Below are 16,757 nucleotides of genomic sequence, written 5' to 3'. Positions count from 1 at the left end.
GTCCTACAAACAGGGACGGGCAATACCGAGTGCAGAGATGTGTTTACTGAGGTCAGAGACCATAAAGTGAGATGTGGGAGTTGTTGGGGTCAACTCTCCCCTTCAATCTGGGCACAGTGTCTTAATCCATGGCAGTGACGCTCACAGTGAAATTTGATTTTATTTTCTGGCGGCAATACTAAATTATATTAACTTATCAGCAGGAGTCGATTAAGGGAAGAGGAGCTGACGTGTGATCTTAGGCAGCCACCCAGGTGTGGGAAGGGACAGGATGGGTCGTTGAGTTGCTCTAGAATTAGCGTCTCGCTGAGCACGCGGAAAGGCTGTTTTGTGAGGGTGGAAAAGTAAAGGCCCGGAACTGGCCTTGGAGGAGATGGCTGCCAGGTGGGGAGGAAGGAGCCACCTCCGCCTAGAGCTGTTAGGACAGCAGAGTCCTGGAGGCCCAGCTATCACAGGAGGATTCAGGGTTGATGGGGGCAGGGTCATTTGAGAGGGCATCAGGGAGCCCACGGAGGTATGGGATGGAGTGAGATAGTGACCAGGGAGGCGGCCGTGGTGGCAGTGGCCCCGGAAAACGGGACAAGGAGCGGAGATGGAATAACTGGCTTTGGGGTCCTTATCAGTCAGCTCTTGTCAGCTGTTGGGCTGGGGCAGGCTTTGGCCCCTGGCGATGTCCCAGGCCAGTGATGGCAGCCAGACATCTTCAAGAGAGAGTACAGCTTCCGACAAGGTTCCAAGAGCACCTTGGTGAAAAGTTGTCCTGGGCCACAGGGTTTATACCCCAAGCTGTTGAGGGGCTTAGTAAGTCTGAGGACTTTCATTCCCCTCCCCCCCCATGTTTTCTCTGTTTTATTTCAATAATGAAGAGTAAAGTCAGGTTTAATGCATTTTTAACAGCTTTATTAAGATAGAATTAGTGAACCATACAATTCACCTATTTAAAATACACAATTCAGTGTTTTTTAGTATTTTCAGAGTCATGCAGCCATCACCCCCACAATCAATTTTAGAACATTTTCATCGTCCCCTAAAGAAACCCCTTAGCAGTCACTCTCCATTCCCCCACAGCCCTAGGCAACCACTCATCTACTTCCTATCTCTGGAGATTTGCCTGTCTGGGACCGGGGCCTTCACTTTTTGCTGTGACCAGTGGCCAACAGAGCAGGTCGGAGGGACTTGCCCTCTGAGGGACAGTACCCACCTAGATGAGGACAGAGCTGGGGTCCAGGCTCCTGATCCAGTGCCTTTGGAGAGGAGAGTAAGGAAGCTCGCGTGAAGCTGCTGGTAGATTCTTTTTTAAAGGCTTTGATTCGCTGCATATTCCAGAGCTACTGATAACCACAATCTATTGTAGCTTTTATCAAAATGCAAAATTTGCTTTCTGTCTCCTACGCCTGTTCTAAATCTACTTTTTGGAAGGATTTTTGGAAATAACTGCATCCTGCCTAACCGTGCCTTTGTGGTCGCCTTTAAAACTCTCTCGTCAGGCAGGAAAGCATGATAGTGAGGAGCACATACTCTAGAGCCTGTCCTGGTTTGAACCCCAGTTCTGCTAGTTCCCAGCTGTGTGACCTTGGGCAAGTTACCTAACCTCTCTGTCTCAGTTTCTTCATCTGTAAAATGTATACAGCCATAGTACCTAGCTCATGGGATTATTGCGAGGATTGAATGAGTTAATACATCGAAAATGTATAGAGAACTGCCTGGCAGTAAGTTCTTTGGGCATTTGCTTTGATTATTATCTGAGATTCTTAATGGTTGTGAATTCCTGCTGGCCCTTATTTTTAGTCAAGGGTGGGGGTGAGAAGAGAGACTGACCCTTGTCAGGAAATATGTATACCTATGACCTTGATTCCTGGCCTCCCTTACTCATTGATTTATGCAAGTCTGAATTAGAGACTGTGTGGAATTATGGAGTCTGCTAACAGAAGTCCAATTTCATTGTCAAGACAAGAAGATTTTGATACTGGCAAATACAAGTGTTGACCAGGTGGGGCTTCTCATCATAGCCCTACCCTTTCTGTTCTGTCTTGCCCAGTTCTGCCAGTGCTGGGTCCATTGTGTTCCTGTTCTCCAGCCTCGCCTCCTGACAGCTCCGCCAGGCTGCCCTCTTGCTTCCCCCCGTACCTGGTGTTTCTAAACACAGGATGCTTGGAGACAAATATAAAACAATATATTTTTAAATGCTCAATTAAATATATTTTATTTTGTCTGCCCAACACAATTAATAGTCTCCTTCAAGAAGGAGTTTCCTTAAAAATCCTGTGGCACCTAGCACCGGATATTCAATCCTAGTTACACCAAGCTGGATATTGAGAAAAATCTGTTTGCTTACAAAGTATTTGAGAACTTTGTTCTCAAGTGTGTAAGCATTTTTCTTATGGCACAGGTATTATTAATTTACTAAAAAAAGCCCTTTTTAAATGGCTAGTGCAAGGGTCACCTTCAACCCTGCCTGATCCAAATATGCAATCTAAACTAATGAAAAGGGCAAAAGGCAGTTGGTGGCCCATAGCTGAGGAAGGTGCGTGTGCAGCGATGCTCAGGGATGACGGGTGGTGGGGAGCACCTTCCCATCAGCAGAGGCACCATCTTTCTTGACAGTTTGAGTGGTGGTTACAGTGACTCTGTGTTCTGTTTTCAACAAAGCAAGATGCTTTTTCATTTCTGAAGCCATCTCTAAAGATATTAAAAGAGGCTGCCCTTCAGAATTATTAATGTAGTAAATCTCTAACTTTAAATTGGGGGGAGGTAGAGGTTAGTACTGCATAGCTCAATCACCAGGTACTTAGCGCCCACTGCATGGCTGGAATCCAATTTTTTTTTTTTTTTTTGCGGTACACGGGCCTCTCACTGCTGTGGCCCTCCCCCGTTGCGGAGCACAGGCTCCAGACGCGCAGGCTGAGCGGCCATGGTTCACGGGCCCAGCCGCTCCGCGGCATGTGGGATCTTCCCGGACCGGGGCACGAACCTGTGTCCCCTGCATCGGCAGGCAGACTCTCAACCACTGCGCCACCAGGGAAGCCCTGGAATCCAATTTTAAGTTCTTTGAGGGACAGGAAAAAAAACAGTAAGTCATACTTCCTGAACCCAACAAACTTACTTTACAGTTTATAGAGACAAGACGATACACAAAAACCAAACGATGAACAATATTAGGCAGTGCATATGTAAGAGCTAAGTTGGAAGAATTCCAAAGCGAGATCAAGGGTGCTCAGGAAGGGCTTCAGAGAAGAGGACAGACTTGAGCTGAGCCTGGACACTGGTATTCAGATGGCCCTAGAGAGAGACAGTGGGCTTTCCTGCTGCAGGAGTTGACCTGAGTGAGCAGGAACTTGGCACTGGAGGCGGATGTGGTGTGTTCATGACCCTGAAGTCACTGGCCCCACCAGAGCAAAGAAGCATCTTCAGATTTATCCTGTGGGTTATGATTCTACTCCTGTGACCTTGGCCTCCACCCTCTTCCTCTCCCAACTCTTCCAGCGTCTGCCAGACAGCAGGTTCTTTGAGGCTCAGCGCACCCCTTCAGGGTGCCAGCATACAGGGCATGTTGAGGGCATGCCATGTGGGATCCCAGGTGTTCATGGTTGAATCTGCTTTCCACATCCAGTTAGAGTCCAGGTCTCAGAGCTGAATCCAGCCTCATGAGGTCAGCTTCCTGGCAGACTCCATCATTCTGCCTTGACTCTTGGCTTCCTTTTTCCTCTTCACAAAGCACCTGATTTTGTGGATCCACAGGTCCCCAAAGGAACTGACCAGAACTGGGCTCAGAAGCTCTACGACCGGCACTCCGGCAGCCAGCACTTCCAGAAACCCCGTATGTCCAACACGGCCTTCATTGTCGTCCACTTTGCAGATAAGGTGGGTCTCCTCTTGGTGGGCCCGGTGCTCCATGAGCCCCGTCCAAGGTGGACTCGGGGTTCCTGGGCTAAGAGGGAGCTGACCTTTGAATTCAGAGGGCCTGGAGTCTCTTGGGTGGGGCCTTGTCTACTCTCCTGGAGCCTGAGAGAGAAGAAGAAAGAGTGATTCTTCTTCAGGTGGCTCCTTTCCTGGCAGCTGGCGTAAACTTAGAATTTCTCTACGTGGGTTGTGTTCTGTGTGCACCAGCCCAGTGCTTCTCAAATTTTCATGTGTGTGCAGGTCACCTGGGGTATTGCTCAAAGGCAAGTTCTAATTCAGTTGATCTGGGGTGAGGCTGACAAGCTGCATATAGAGCACCCAAAGGAAGCCTTCTATTAAAGGCCATCTTACAGGAACTCCTTTTTAAAAACAACTTGGTTTTCCGCAAAATGAACATTCAGCTCCCTCTGTGTAAACCCTGATCACGTCTTGGGTTTGCAGTTTGGATGAGAACATCTGTGGGTTTCCCATGTACGCACAGCTCTTTTCAGAAAACACTGTGGATGAGCTGAAACTACTGGAGAAGCTGCTGAGGGTCCCGGGTCAGGCTGGAGCACTAACTACCGTTTCTGTTTCCTGCCGTGGCTCCAGGTGGAGTACCTTTCAGATAGTTTTCTGGAGAAAAACAGAGACACGGTGTACGAAGAGCAGATCAATATTCTGAAGGCCAGCAAGGTAAAGAGCGTCGGAAGCAGGGAGACAGAGGCGGAGTGTCCACGGCCAGAGCCAGACGGGGTGTGGTTGGTGCCGTCCCCACTCTGGAGGGGCCGAGGCAGGGGTGCGGGGCAGGGGGAGGTGAGGGGTCTGTAGGTTATTTCAGTCTGAGAATTTGAGAACGGCCTGATGGAGGGAAGAAAGCAAGGGATGGCAGAGGTGACTGGGAAAGATGCCAGCTAATGGAAGGACAGGGGAGCGGGGGGAACAGGAGAAGTGACAATCGGAGAGACGATGGTAGGTATAACTGTGAAAACATTGCTGGCATCCATCGGGTCATTTGTCCTCCACCTCCTACATGCAGATGTAAAAGTACTTAAACCCCTTCAAATCCTAGTATCAGTGCGTTTAATTTCTGCTTAGCAGTCTGTGGAACTTCCCTATGGCCAGAAACTTAAATGGAATAATAGGATTCAAGGGACACTTAAATCTACAATTTTGGAATGTTACTTTCTGTTATCTCCAGAATTCCAGTTATTTCCTTCTCACGAGCATGACAAAAAGATAGCCAATATTGTGTCCATTCTACAGGTAGAGGGAACAAGGCACTGATTCACCTAAACAAATATTCGTTAAGCACATACCTTGTGAGGCACTGCCCCTAAATGCACCGTGTACAAAGGTGAATAAGATAGATTCTACTCTCTAGGAGTTTACATTCTAGTGGGCTGTGAGTGGGCAGAAAAACAAGCATACAGTACCTGAAAAGAGAGGAGGTTTGGCTGGGGTGGGGGCGCAGGGAGCGTGAGCCCCGCCGTTACAGAAAGCCACCCCGCCGATGCAGGTGCCGTTGCTGGCTTCAGCCTTTCAGAGGGAACCCAGAAAAGGACTCTCTAGGATTTAGGAGGCTTTCTACCAGACCACATGGTACTGAACTCACTGCAGAGGCCTGGTAACACTAGAAATGGCAGATTAATTTCTCTTTGTGATAAGCTTTAGATGAATGCAGTTAGGGTGAGATGATGGAATGGAGAAAATACGCCCCGCAAAATGGACCCAGGCACCTAAAGACAAGTAAATCACGTGGCCCCGAGGCCAGGGTTTTAGGGAGGATTTGAGTCAGTACCAGCGATGTGGGCGGCCCGGGGCAGACCCCGGCCCCATGCCATCTCCCGATATCTGGAGCATCAGGGAATTAGTCGTCACTAAGACAAATTTGCTTTGGGTAAATGTGCATGTCAGTGCAAGATTAACCCCTCGGCTTGCCAGGTGTCCAGCCCTCTAGTCCATGGTGGTTGACGTGACTTTTTCCATTCTTTGCAAGGGAGGTGGGGAACGGGAGAAAAGCCACAGGGAGAGAGTAGCAGTGGATGGTTTGAGCCCTGAGGAGCACGTGTCCTCATTGTGTGCGTCTTAGAAGTTAGACGCCTGTGACCTCCTGTTACTGTGACACTGGCCTTAGAGGGCTGAGAAACTTTTGTTACAAGTTTCTCCTTTCAGGTGGGAGCACAAGTGAGGGGCATGGCAGCGTCTGGTTCTGCCATTGATTTTTGTCTTACTTTGAGTGTCTCTTAGGGATCCCAGAATCTAGAAGGGAATCGCTCACACTCTCTCTCCAGCAGATCATCTGTTATTAGTCAGTGAGATTTTTTTTTCTTATTTTTATTTAACAAACTTTATTGAATATTTGTGTGGTATGTAGTAGTAACAAATGTATGTAGTTAACCTCACAGAACTTACAGTCTAGTGAAAAGATATAGAGTTTAATCAAAAATTGTGGTAATGCTGTGAAGGTCAAGAAGAAGGTTTTATGGAAAAGAGTAATAGGAATGTGCTGGGAGTCCCCAAGGTCACCCCCAAATTGAACCATTTGCTAGGAAGACTCACAGAACTCAGCATATTGTAGTACTCATGGCTATGATTTATTACAGCAAAAGGATACAAAGCGAATCAGCAAAGGGAGAAGGTGCACGGGGTGAAGTCCAGGGGAGACCAGGTGCAAGCTTCCAGAGTCCTCTTCCGCTGGAGTCACACTGAATATACTTAATTCCCACACTGAGTTGTGATGATGCCTGTGACCTGTCTACCAGAGCAGCTCACCTGAGCCTGGGCACTTAGTGTTCCCTACTGAGAGTCAGTGACGTGGGCACCCTTTGCCTAGCACATACTGAAATTCCAGACTCCCAGAAGGAAAGCAGGTTCATTCAGCATAAGCCATATTGTTTGCATAAACAGTTTAGGCTCAGTAAACCATTCTTATCAGGGACTGCTGAAAACCCTCTCAAAATCCACATTTCCAGACACCAGCCAAGGGTCAACCTTGTAAGCAGGCCTTTCTAGGATGGCAGTCTCAGGCCTGCCATGTTAGCTCTTTTCTAAATAGGGGTATCATTGTAGATTGAGTTTTTATTAGAAATGAAATGTAGGCTTATAAAAATTCACATAGTATAGAAATATGTAAAATGAAAGTATTCTCTCCCATTCCTGACCTCCCTTTTGATGAATTCCCATTCTGATGATACAAACATACTGGTACATCTTTTTAAGATTGAAATGGGGACTTCCCTGGTGGCGCAGTGGATAAGAATCCACCTGCCAATGCAGGGGACACGGGTTTGATCCCTGGTCCGGGAAGATCCCACGTGACGCAGAGCAACTAAGCCCATGTGCCACAACTACTGAAGCCCATGCGCCTAGAGCCCGTGCTCCGCAACAAAAAGAAGCCACTGCAATGAGAAGCCCGCGCACTGCAACGAAGTGTAGCCCCCGCTCACCACAACTAGAGAAAGCCCGCAGCACCTAAGACCCAACACAGCCAGAAAAAAAAAAAAAAAAAAAAAGATTGAAATGAATTGCATTATACATTGTCCTCTCTAATTTTTCACTTACCATTGGCCATCTTTCCACGTGAGTACATATCCACTTCTTTTCTTTTTATAAACAGCTATTGGTATTTTGCTAATTCAACTAATACTGCATGGAATGCCCTTTACATATATCTTTGCTTACTTGTATAGTTATGTCTGTAAAAGTTTAAAAATGGAATTGACAGTTCAAAGAATATGCACTTCAAAAGTCTAGAGGTATTGCTAAGTTGGAGTGTAAAATAGGTCTGTGATCTACTCTTAAATGGTACCAACTCCTTTCTGTTCCCTGTCCACCTGCCACAACTCTAGCCTCCCCCTTCAGCAACTAACATTTCTAAAGAACCAATGACCTTGTTGTCAGACCCTTGCACCTCCATCCCAGCAAACCCTCAGAGGTGCTGTGATGGTGACCAGCAGTACTCAGAGATGAACCGAGAGAGGCTTCTAGGCCCACCAGACCCCAGCAGGAGGAGGGAGTGCTGAGAACTCTCCACCCTGGACCCACTTCAGACATCCCAGAGGAGGGAAAGCAGAGATCGACACTAGGTCACTATAAACCTACAGATGGGATTTCCACAGACTGCAGCTACGGATCAGAGTGATCAGAAATGTGCTTTAAATCATTTGGACAGATGGACACCTCCGGCGACGTCTGTCATTGTAGCATTTTTAAAACTCATAGTTTAAAATGAGCCTCTATCGTTTTCTTTAATTTTTTTTCACAGTAGTCCCACAAGGTTTATGTTTCTAAGGCGCACTTAAAAGCAGAGAGAAAAATAAAGACCTGGAAAGATGCAAGCCTATGGTATCCAGTTAATGCCCAATTTTTTTATTGGTTTTCTTGTCACTAAGCATAGCTAGATCTTAGATCCTGTAGGTAAACCCATAGTTTTACTTAAAGTATTTTTATCTGGGGGGAGACCTATTAGCTTTTTTCTTTTGTGTGGCATCCCTGATAAGAAATTAACAAATTACTGTGAAAAATTAAGCAGTATGGGATGGAAGACTACCATATACCCTATCAGCCAAAAGGATGTTTGAAGAGCTCCCACTAAGAGCAGCGAGATAAAACGGTGTTAATGAGAATGTAATTAGTAAAGCCAGTTACATTGCCTAAGAGGCTATAATATAGCTAATTGCTTTCTCCGCTGTCAGAGAGCTATAAATAGAGACTTAAGAGATGCCTCTTTAAAACATGATTTCAGGTTAACAGACTGATTTGTTTTAGATGCTAAAGGTGGAGGGTTTTCCTTCTTAGTGTTTATTGTAAAAAGCAATATTTTATCAATCTGAAAAAAAAATCTCGAAAGGAGAATTTTTTTCTTCTGGAGATTTCCTCTTCTGGGGCAGTGCTGAGTGTAAGTCAGAGAGATAGGCAGTGGGTCCAGAGTTTATGCCAGCAGGTGCTGGGCAGTGAGGGCCACGCTGGGCCGTGTTCCTAGGCAGGCAGCCCTGATGCCATCTCTCCACGCCATCCTAGCGGAAGGGATCTCGAGACCAATGTGGTCCAGAGGCCAAGTAGACCATATTAGCCCAAAGCTGCCTACCCTGGGCCATGACAATCCCGGAGGTCCAGGAGTCAGGATGGAGTAGCTCCAACAAGGCCCAAACTCCATCTCCCCCCATCTCTGTTCTCCCTCAACTTCAGCTCATCAAGGGTGACAATGCATGCGTTCCATTGCTTTCCATGCTGCTAGCTTCCTTACAGGTTATACACACATTTCATTCTGAGCAAACGCATTTGCTTTAAATTTTAATTTATTTTTTATATAATAACCTTTGAGTCAACATACTATATAACATTTGCTTTTAAGTGTTTTTGGAATGCTTCCTGTTTAAAATCAGTTTGTACTGGTAGTTAAAACGCCTCTACCAACATTTAGAATAAATAGGTAACTATGTGAGAGAGAACTTTAGTCAGTAAAGCAAGATAATCATTCCCTGCAGTCCAGGAAGGTCCCCCTTTCCTTCTTTAAACAAATGAAGTACTGAGACTTTTCCTCCAAATCCTCTTCAAAACCCCTTTAAACAGAATATTTCTTACCTAAAAGTTTGATTTTTTTTTCCCCCAGAGGGTAGCATTTACCATGTAAAAGAATTGATTGAAAAGAAAATGTGTTCGTTACTTTGTTTACAGCCGTAGCTTTTAAAGATAAGATTCTAGACAAGAGATTCCAATCAAATGGTTATTATAGTGTGTCTTATTTTAGTTTCACGTGTCTGTTTTAAAGAAAAGATATTTTATGTTCATATAAATGGAAATGAATAGGTGTGATTTCCAAGGTAACAGCTATGTATGTACCTGTAACTGACATTTTTCTTAAACTGTCAAGTGGTCTTTAGAAAGTGTTTTCATACTTCTTTTAATCCCTTTTCAAATAGATCTGCCTCAGGCTTTTAAAATCTATATATAGACTTGAATAGCAGAGAGCACGAAAGCCAGTACCTGTGGACACTTTGAAATAAGTGACAAGTAGTATCAGGGAAGTACTTGGTTTGTTTGAAGGTTTTATCTAAGTGTTTTCAAGACTGAAGAGAGTAAATTTTTAGAAAGGCCCAGGTGGATCGTGTTTCTGAGGGCTGCCCTAAGATGAATTGTAGTACTTCTAGTACTGGTTGGTCGTCTGGTAAATAGACTTTCCAGTCACTCTAATAGCAGAACTGGAGTTAGTCAATTAAAAAAAAATTTTTTTTTCTCTCACTCAGAAATGTGTTCCTTTGCATGAATCCTTTTTCAAACAGGAACTTGGTAACTACTTTTCATTGGGACTTGGGGTTAATTTACAGCTGGGACACTCCTGGGACAAGGAGGTCCGTGTCTGGCCCAGCCCCCTTGTCCTGGTCTTTTACTACTGCCTGCAGCCTGAGGTTGAACATGGTGCCTGTCCGTCTTTCAGTCCTGTGGTCAAATTAGATGTCTCTGTACGTTTACTGAGTTTATCACACAAATTCTGTATAGGATGTAAAGCCTGCCCCTCCTCCTTAAAGTCCCAACAAACTCATCTTCTTCTCCATCCCAGGGACCGTACCACTTCCAAATGCGGTCTCAATAGCAGGGACCTACAATTAAAACATAACTTTTTTGTTGTTTGTTTTTGCAGTACGCGGGCCTCTCACTGTTGTGGCCTCTCCCGCTGAGGAGCACAGGCTCTGGACGCGCAGGCTCAGCGGCCATGGCTCACGGGCTCAGCCGCTCCGCGCCATGTGGGATCTTCCCGGACCGCGTCACGAACCCGTGTCCCCTGCATCGGCAGGCGGACTCTCAACCACTGCGCCACCAGGGAGGCCCTAAAACATAACTTTTAAAATAAAATTCAAATTCTCCAGACTAAACCTTGGTTGTTCCCAAATTATAGCACAGTGCCAGTGTAGATTAAAATCTGCCTTGAACAAAAGTTTTCCTTTTTTGTTCTTAAGTTATAAATCCTGTAATATGTCAAATTAAAAAAAAAAGGCATAGCTTTTCTGATTGAAGCAAGAGAAAGCGGCTTACGTTTTAAAATACTCTTATAATTGAATCCGATTTCAAAGTTCCTCCTGTGGTTCTGATACATGCTCCTGACCTTAGAAGTTAACAGATTTTTCACAGAAAAAGCCACTACTAACGATTTCAGTACATTAGACCCCTTAAACAGTGTAGTCATGCAGTTGGTAACTTCTACCCAAGACTCAAACATTTTGGAAGTCTATTTCTGAAAGTATATGAATTAGAATAATTTAATCAGTTTATATATTGTTTAGACTTGGCAGACTGAATCACTGATGTCTTTAGAATGTGAACCTGGCTTCAGCCTCCCATTAATTATTTCCCTATGGAAATTTCTAGTCGCCACTCTGCCTGGGCACCTGACCTTTTTTCACGTGTGCCTTGGCTCTCTAGCACCAGTTTACAGAGTCCCCATGCCTGGGCTGTCCTCTCCCCCCACCCCTCCATCCCCTACCCCTGTTCTCAGTTAATATGTGTGATGGTGGCTCTCTGCCATGGTCAGTGAGGACCAGCAGGTCTGTAAACAGGGGGTTACTGGGTATGGTTTGGATTTAGAGAAAACTGGCTGTGGGGTAGAATGTGTTTGTATGAACGTATGCCTGGAGGTAGGGCACTCGAGTTTTGTAGGTGACTATAGTGACCCAGGAGAGAGCTCAGGTGGACCTGAACCAGTGCAGCGATGTTCTGGTTGATCAAGAAAGGACTGCTGAGACTTAACCATGGACAGAACTTGGTGATTGATGGGAATGAGAAGTAGGGTGATGGCAGGATCTCTAACCTAAATCTGGGAAGACAGCAGGTGGTGGTGGTTTGGGCCATGTTGAATTTGGAGTTTCCAGTGGAACACCCAGAGGGAGGAGAAGCAGGATATTCAGCAGATGGTTAGAACTATGGACCCTGGCAGTGGAAGAAAATCAAGATGGAGAGACGGGCTTGAAGGTGACAGTTGAAGCCATGGGCATGAAGGATACTGTCCAGGGAATGAGTGTTAGAAAAATTAAGTGGTGAGGATGCAGTTTTGGGGATCAGCAACTCAAAGGAGAGAAGTGCAGAAGATGGACCAGCGAAAGGTGCTGGGAAAGAACACATTGGGAAAAGTAGGCAGAAAGTCGGAGGAATGTGGACCTGCTGAATCTCAGGGAAGAGGTCTTCAGAGAGGAGGCCGTGGTCAGTGCTTCCAGCCCTGGCTCCTCCATTAACCAAGAGCCCTGGGCGACCTGATGCCGCCCACTGTGGTTGCTGTGGGGCGACTGGGGGTTGAAGCAGGGTCTGGTAGGGCCCTCCTCCCAGAGCTGCTCTTTCCTCACCTGCCACAGGAAGTTGAGGGTTGATCTTTATGGTTCTTCCAGATTTAAATTCTATGATTCTGTTTCCTCTACAGCTCAAAAATATAACTTTCTCAGGCATCTGTACTTTCACAATGTAGACAGATTATATATATATATATATATATATATATATATACCCCCAATAAAAATAATAAAACTAGATAATGTATGAGTGCTTATTCTATGCCGGGCACTCTTCTCTGTACTCATGTGGATTTTCTCCTTTAGTCTTCTCTTCAGCTCTCATCCTCCATCAGTGGGGAAGGCTAGGAGGCTGTAGGTTCAGCAAGCCTAGGGCTCAGGGCCCAGCACAGACTCGGGTGGTACCCAGGTGGCACAGGCTGAGCCTGGGAGAGGCAGAAATTAGTGGATGAAGTGATCTGGGAAAGGGTCGTGGAGGAAGCAGGGCCAGACCCTGAGAGATGGGACTCCCGGGATGAGCAGGTAGGAGAAGGGGGTGGGTGTTTCAGATAAGAATAATGGTGAGCAAAGGTGGGAATAACAAGCGTGGTGGTTTATGTGACAGTAAAGTGATCAACTTCATCTAGAGACTGTCATACAGAGTGAAGGAAGTCAGAAAGAGGAAAGCAAATGGCATATAATATCGCTTATATGTGGAATCTAGAAAAATGGTAGAGATGAACTTATTTGCAAAGCCGAAATAGAGACACAGATATAGAGAACAAACTTACGGTTACCAAGGGGGGAAGCAGGGGTGGGATGAACTGGGAGATTGGGATTGACGCATATACACTACTATGTATAAAATAGTTAACTAATGAGAACCTACTGTATAGCACAGGGAGCTCTACTCAATACTCTGTCGTGACCTAAGTGGGAAGGAAATCTAAAAAAGAGGGGATACATGTATGCGTATAACTGATTCGCTTTGCTGCACAGCAGGAACTAACACAGCATTGTAAAGCAACTATACGCCAATAAAAATTAATTTAAAGAAAAAATGTATTATCTGAGAGGGGGTGAGTGGGATCCGATTGCAGAGCCCCCAGAAGACAGACTCAGGGCATTCAGAATTGGCGGGAGGAGATGGGAGACAGCATCGTTATGGGGGCTGTGGGAAGAAAGGTGCAGGGGATGTGACGGACCAGAGCCTGGACACGGAGGCACAAGCATTTGAGCCTCTCTTCTGTTGGGATTGGGAGTGGCTCAGGGCTGGAGAGTGGGGCCTGGGGCTCCTTTTGTTCCCTCCCCCCATGCAGGCATGTGGTAGTGGCCTTACAACACTTGATTCTATCCCTAGCATCCACTTCCCCAAGGGATGCTGGCAGGACTAGTTTTGTAGGGGACGGGGGAGGGCTGGGACTCTCTCTCCCACCTGCCCCTCACACATGGTCTGATCTTCACCCTGGTACACACAGTGCATTAACAGAGAGGTATTCTTATTTAGTCTCATAACAACTCCACATAATGGGTACATTCTTATCCCTATTTTACTGGTGAAGAAAATAAGGCTTAAGGAAGTTAAATAACTTTACAAGACCCAGTAATAATAAGTATGGAAAAATTTAAACAGTTTTCTTAGAACATAGCTACCTTCTACCACACCAGAAGGGAAAGAAGTTTTGCCCATCTTTGTAGGTAAAGGTTAAGTGAGATTGTCTGGGAAAATTACTTTTTTGCTTTCTTTAAATTGAGACATAATTCTTATACCAAAAGTTCACCCTTTTAAATTGTGTAATTCAGTGGTTTTAGTATATTCACCAAGTTGTACAACTATCGCCATGCTAAATTCCAGAATATTTTCATCACTCCAAAAAGAAACTCTGTCCCCATCAGCAGGCATTTCACTTTGCCCCTCCCCTCGCCCCTGGCAAACCGTATACGACCTTCTGTCCCCTGGACATTTCCTGTAAATGGGATCACACACTGTGCGGTCCTCGCTGTCCGGCTTCTTTCACTTGGCGTGTTTCCAGGGTTCACGCAGGTTGTGGCATGTATGAGGACTTCATTCCTTTATATTTTTTGTTGAGTAATATTGCATCGCGTGTATTTACCATATTCTGCTCATCTGTCCATCAGTTGAGGGGCATTTGGGTTGTCCCTGCTTTGTGGGCATTAGGAATAATGCTGTACATGTGTAACGCTATTAGGAATAATGTGGACGTGTATTTCCAGTTCTCTCAGGCGTGTATTGGAAAGCTACTTGGAAAGAGTGTAAGCAGCATAAAGTCCAAGAACTTGTTCTCTGTGTTTGTTTCTAGCTCCCCCTGGTGGCTGACTTGTTCCACGATGGCAAAGACTCTGCTCCTGCTGCCACCACGTCTTCAAAGATCAGCGTTCGCTCTTCCAGACCCCCCCTGAAAGCCTCCAACAAGGAGCACAAGAAAACCGTGGGCCACCAGGTCAGCCCCAGGCCTCATGGCGGGAGCTGTGGGCCCTGGCACGTGTAGCGGGGCTGCCTCTCTGGAGACGAAGGATGTAGGTGCAGAGTCAGAGGGAGGCCAGAGTGGCCTCGGCCTCCGCATCCCCAGCACCCAGCCCGGTCTTTCTGTGCCCTTTGAAGAAGGAAACTGCGAAACCTTCTCTTGAGGGAGCTGGCAGGAGAGAGAAAGAGGATGACTCCAGCCCCACACGATGCGTCTAATCCTTGTGGGGATTGTAGATGTTGCCGGACCACAGACACCTGTGGGCGAGGCCAGAGGTCTAGAGGTGCAGTTGTTGAGGGAGGGGTCAATAGCCTGGGGACCCAGAAACTGAGAGACAGCTCCTGCTGTGGGTTTGCTGTGGGATTTTATGTCCAGTGTGTCTCCCAAGAGAAGAGAGTGCCTGCTGAGCCCCTGGCAACCACTGACCTTAATACTTTGATGGATTCCCGGCTCTGAGCATTTCCTATAAGGCAGTAATTCCCGGGATGCCCGGGCACCACGTGTCAGGGCTCCAGGGCCTCACGTTTAGGACTCATGGGCCTCCATTCACAGCGATGGTCCCTCTCACGCTCTTAGCACTTGCTCACCTTATCTCATCTGATCGGGGCACTGAATGAGACGCATCCAGGCGGTCTCTCCCCACGTGCTTTGAGGAGCCCCGGTGCCGGGGATGTGGGAGGGCCTTGGTTTTGGTCATGCAACCAGGCAGCTGTCAGAGCTGGAGTCTGACACCAGGTCCCTGGGTGTCCCCCTGTCCTGGGTTAAACAGGAATGATCTAAACAATAAGAGTATTGAGAGATACTACCACCAGTCTGTGTGTGCTCCTTTTTGTTCCTTATTCAGCCACAAAGCTGAAGACAAATAAATCACCAGTCGCTGATCTTTGTCTCCCCAGTTCCGCACCTCCCTGCACCTGCTCATGGAGACCCTGAACACCACAACGCCGCACTACGTCCGCTGCATCAAGCCCAACGACGAGAAGCTCCCCTTCCAGTGAGTGCCGGCCTCTTCGTGTGGCCTTACAAGTTCAGGTGCAGCAGGGGCAGGCACAGCCTCTCAGAGGTCTGCAATCTTCAGCAGGATGAGTAGCTGGTCCTGCACTCCCCAAATGGTTTATATGCCGAATACAGGTTGCGCCTGTCTGCCGTCTGGAGGATTCAGGGGGTTGAGAAGGTCCAGTTCCCCGATCCCCTGTTGCTTACAGTGGTGTCGAATGTGCCCACGAATCCGAGAACCACTTAGAAGTGTGCCGTTAAATGCAGACATAGTGCGTCTCACAGTGACTGCTCAGTTCAGAGACCGGAGTATGTCCGGAGTGGTCAGGGAAGGCTTCTTGATGGAGGAAGCATAACCTAAAGCAGTGTGTCGATGCAGATGGTCCCATTTCTCACATCCCGTCTCCTGCTGGGCTTCCGGAGTTACCCACACTTGCTCACCTTCCCCTCACTCTAACCCCAATTCTGCCACTACTCCTACCTTAAAAATTTTCTTCCATTTCTGTCACCACTCCCATGGTTGACCTCACCCAAATGTGGGGAGCAGTGACTCTTCAGTATCTTTGTCATTTCTGGGTTGTGCCAGATTCCAGCCAGCCTTTCTGCAGGCCTGCTGCAGCTTCATTGGCCCCCTCACATTCAACGTGTCTGACACCAGACTCATCCTTTCCCCCTTGAATGTTTCCTCTTTACTTGGTCTCTGTTGTAGTAAATGGCATAATGATTTCCTGACATCTCATCCACCCGCCAAACTTCGTTCTTCCAAACCAGAAACCTGGAGTCTCTCTAGACCGGTGCTGTCCAGTAGAACTTTCTGTGATGATGGAACTCTTCTATAATCTGCCTTGACCAGCATGGTAGCCGCTAGTCACATGTGACCATTGAGTTCTTACAATGTGGCTGGTGTGACTGAGAAAGTGAATTCTTAATTTCATTTTAATTACTTACAAGTGGCTAGTGGCTACCATACTGGACAGCATGACCCTTGATTCTTTCCTCTCCCTTACTCCCCAGGATCCAGTCGTTGTCAAAGTCCCACAGAGTCTACTTGAAAATTTCTCACACTGGTCTCCCTCATCTCTCCCTTCCACTTCGGCCTTGTTTCAGACTCTCTTCATCTCTTGCCTGGAACACTGCC

The 16,757-nt window shown here is 46.7% G+C and overlaps 1 protein-coding gene across 9 annotated transcripts in view; it reads left to right on the top strand.

Annotated features, from left to right (window-relative positions):
• Positions 1-16,757, top strand: part of MYO5B (myosin VB) — a 387,835-nt gene that overhangs the window by 279,472 nt on the left and 91,606 nt on the right. For 7 of the 9 annotated variants that reach the window (XR_016387637.1, XR_016387636.1, XM_089895168.1 and 4 more), the window contains 4 exons: positions 3,739-3,861; positions 4,492-4,575; positions 14,459-14,599; positions 15,520-15,617. Coding sequence is in view for 7 of the 9 variants with exons in the window: in XM_089895168.1 (XP_089751294.1) it covers positions 3,739-3,861; positions 4,492-4,575; positions 14,459-14,599; positions 15,520-15,617 (446 nt within the window). In the remaining 2 variants the exon portion in view is untranslated. The remainder of the gene's footprint in view (positions 1-3,738; positions 3,862-4,491; positions 4,576-14,458; positions 14,600-15,519; positions 15,618-16,757) is intronic. The other 2 variants (XM_089895169.1, XM_089895171.1) reach the window with 2 other exon arrangements.

The sequence above is a fragment of the Delphinapterus leucas genome, chromosome 14, assembly GCF_059928025.1.
Source record: "Delphinapterus leucas isolate spDelLeu-1000000601 "Yukka" chromosome 14, BTC_Dleu_Yukka2, whole genome shotgun sequence".
Classification (NCBI taxonomy): Eukaryota; Metazoa; Chordata; class Mammalia; order Artiodactyla; family Monodontidae; genus Delphinapterus; species Delphinapterus leucas.
This window is presented reverse-complemented; position numbering and strand designations above follow the sequence as displayed.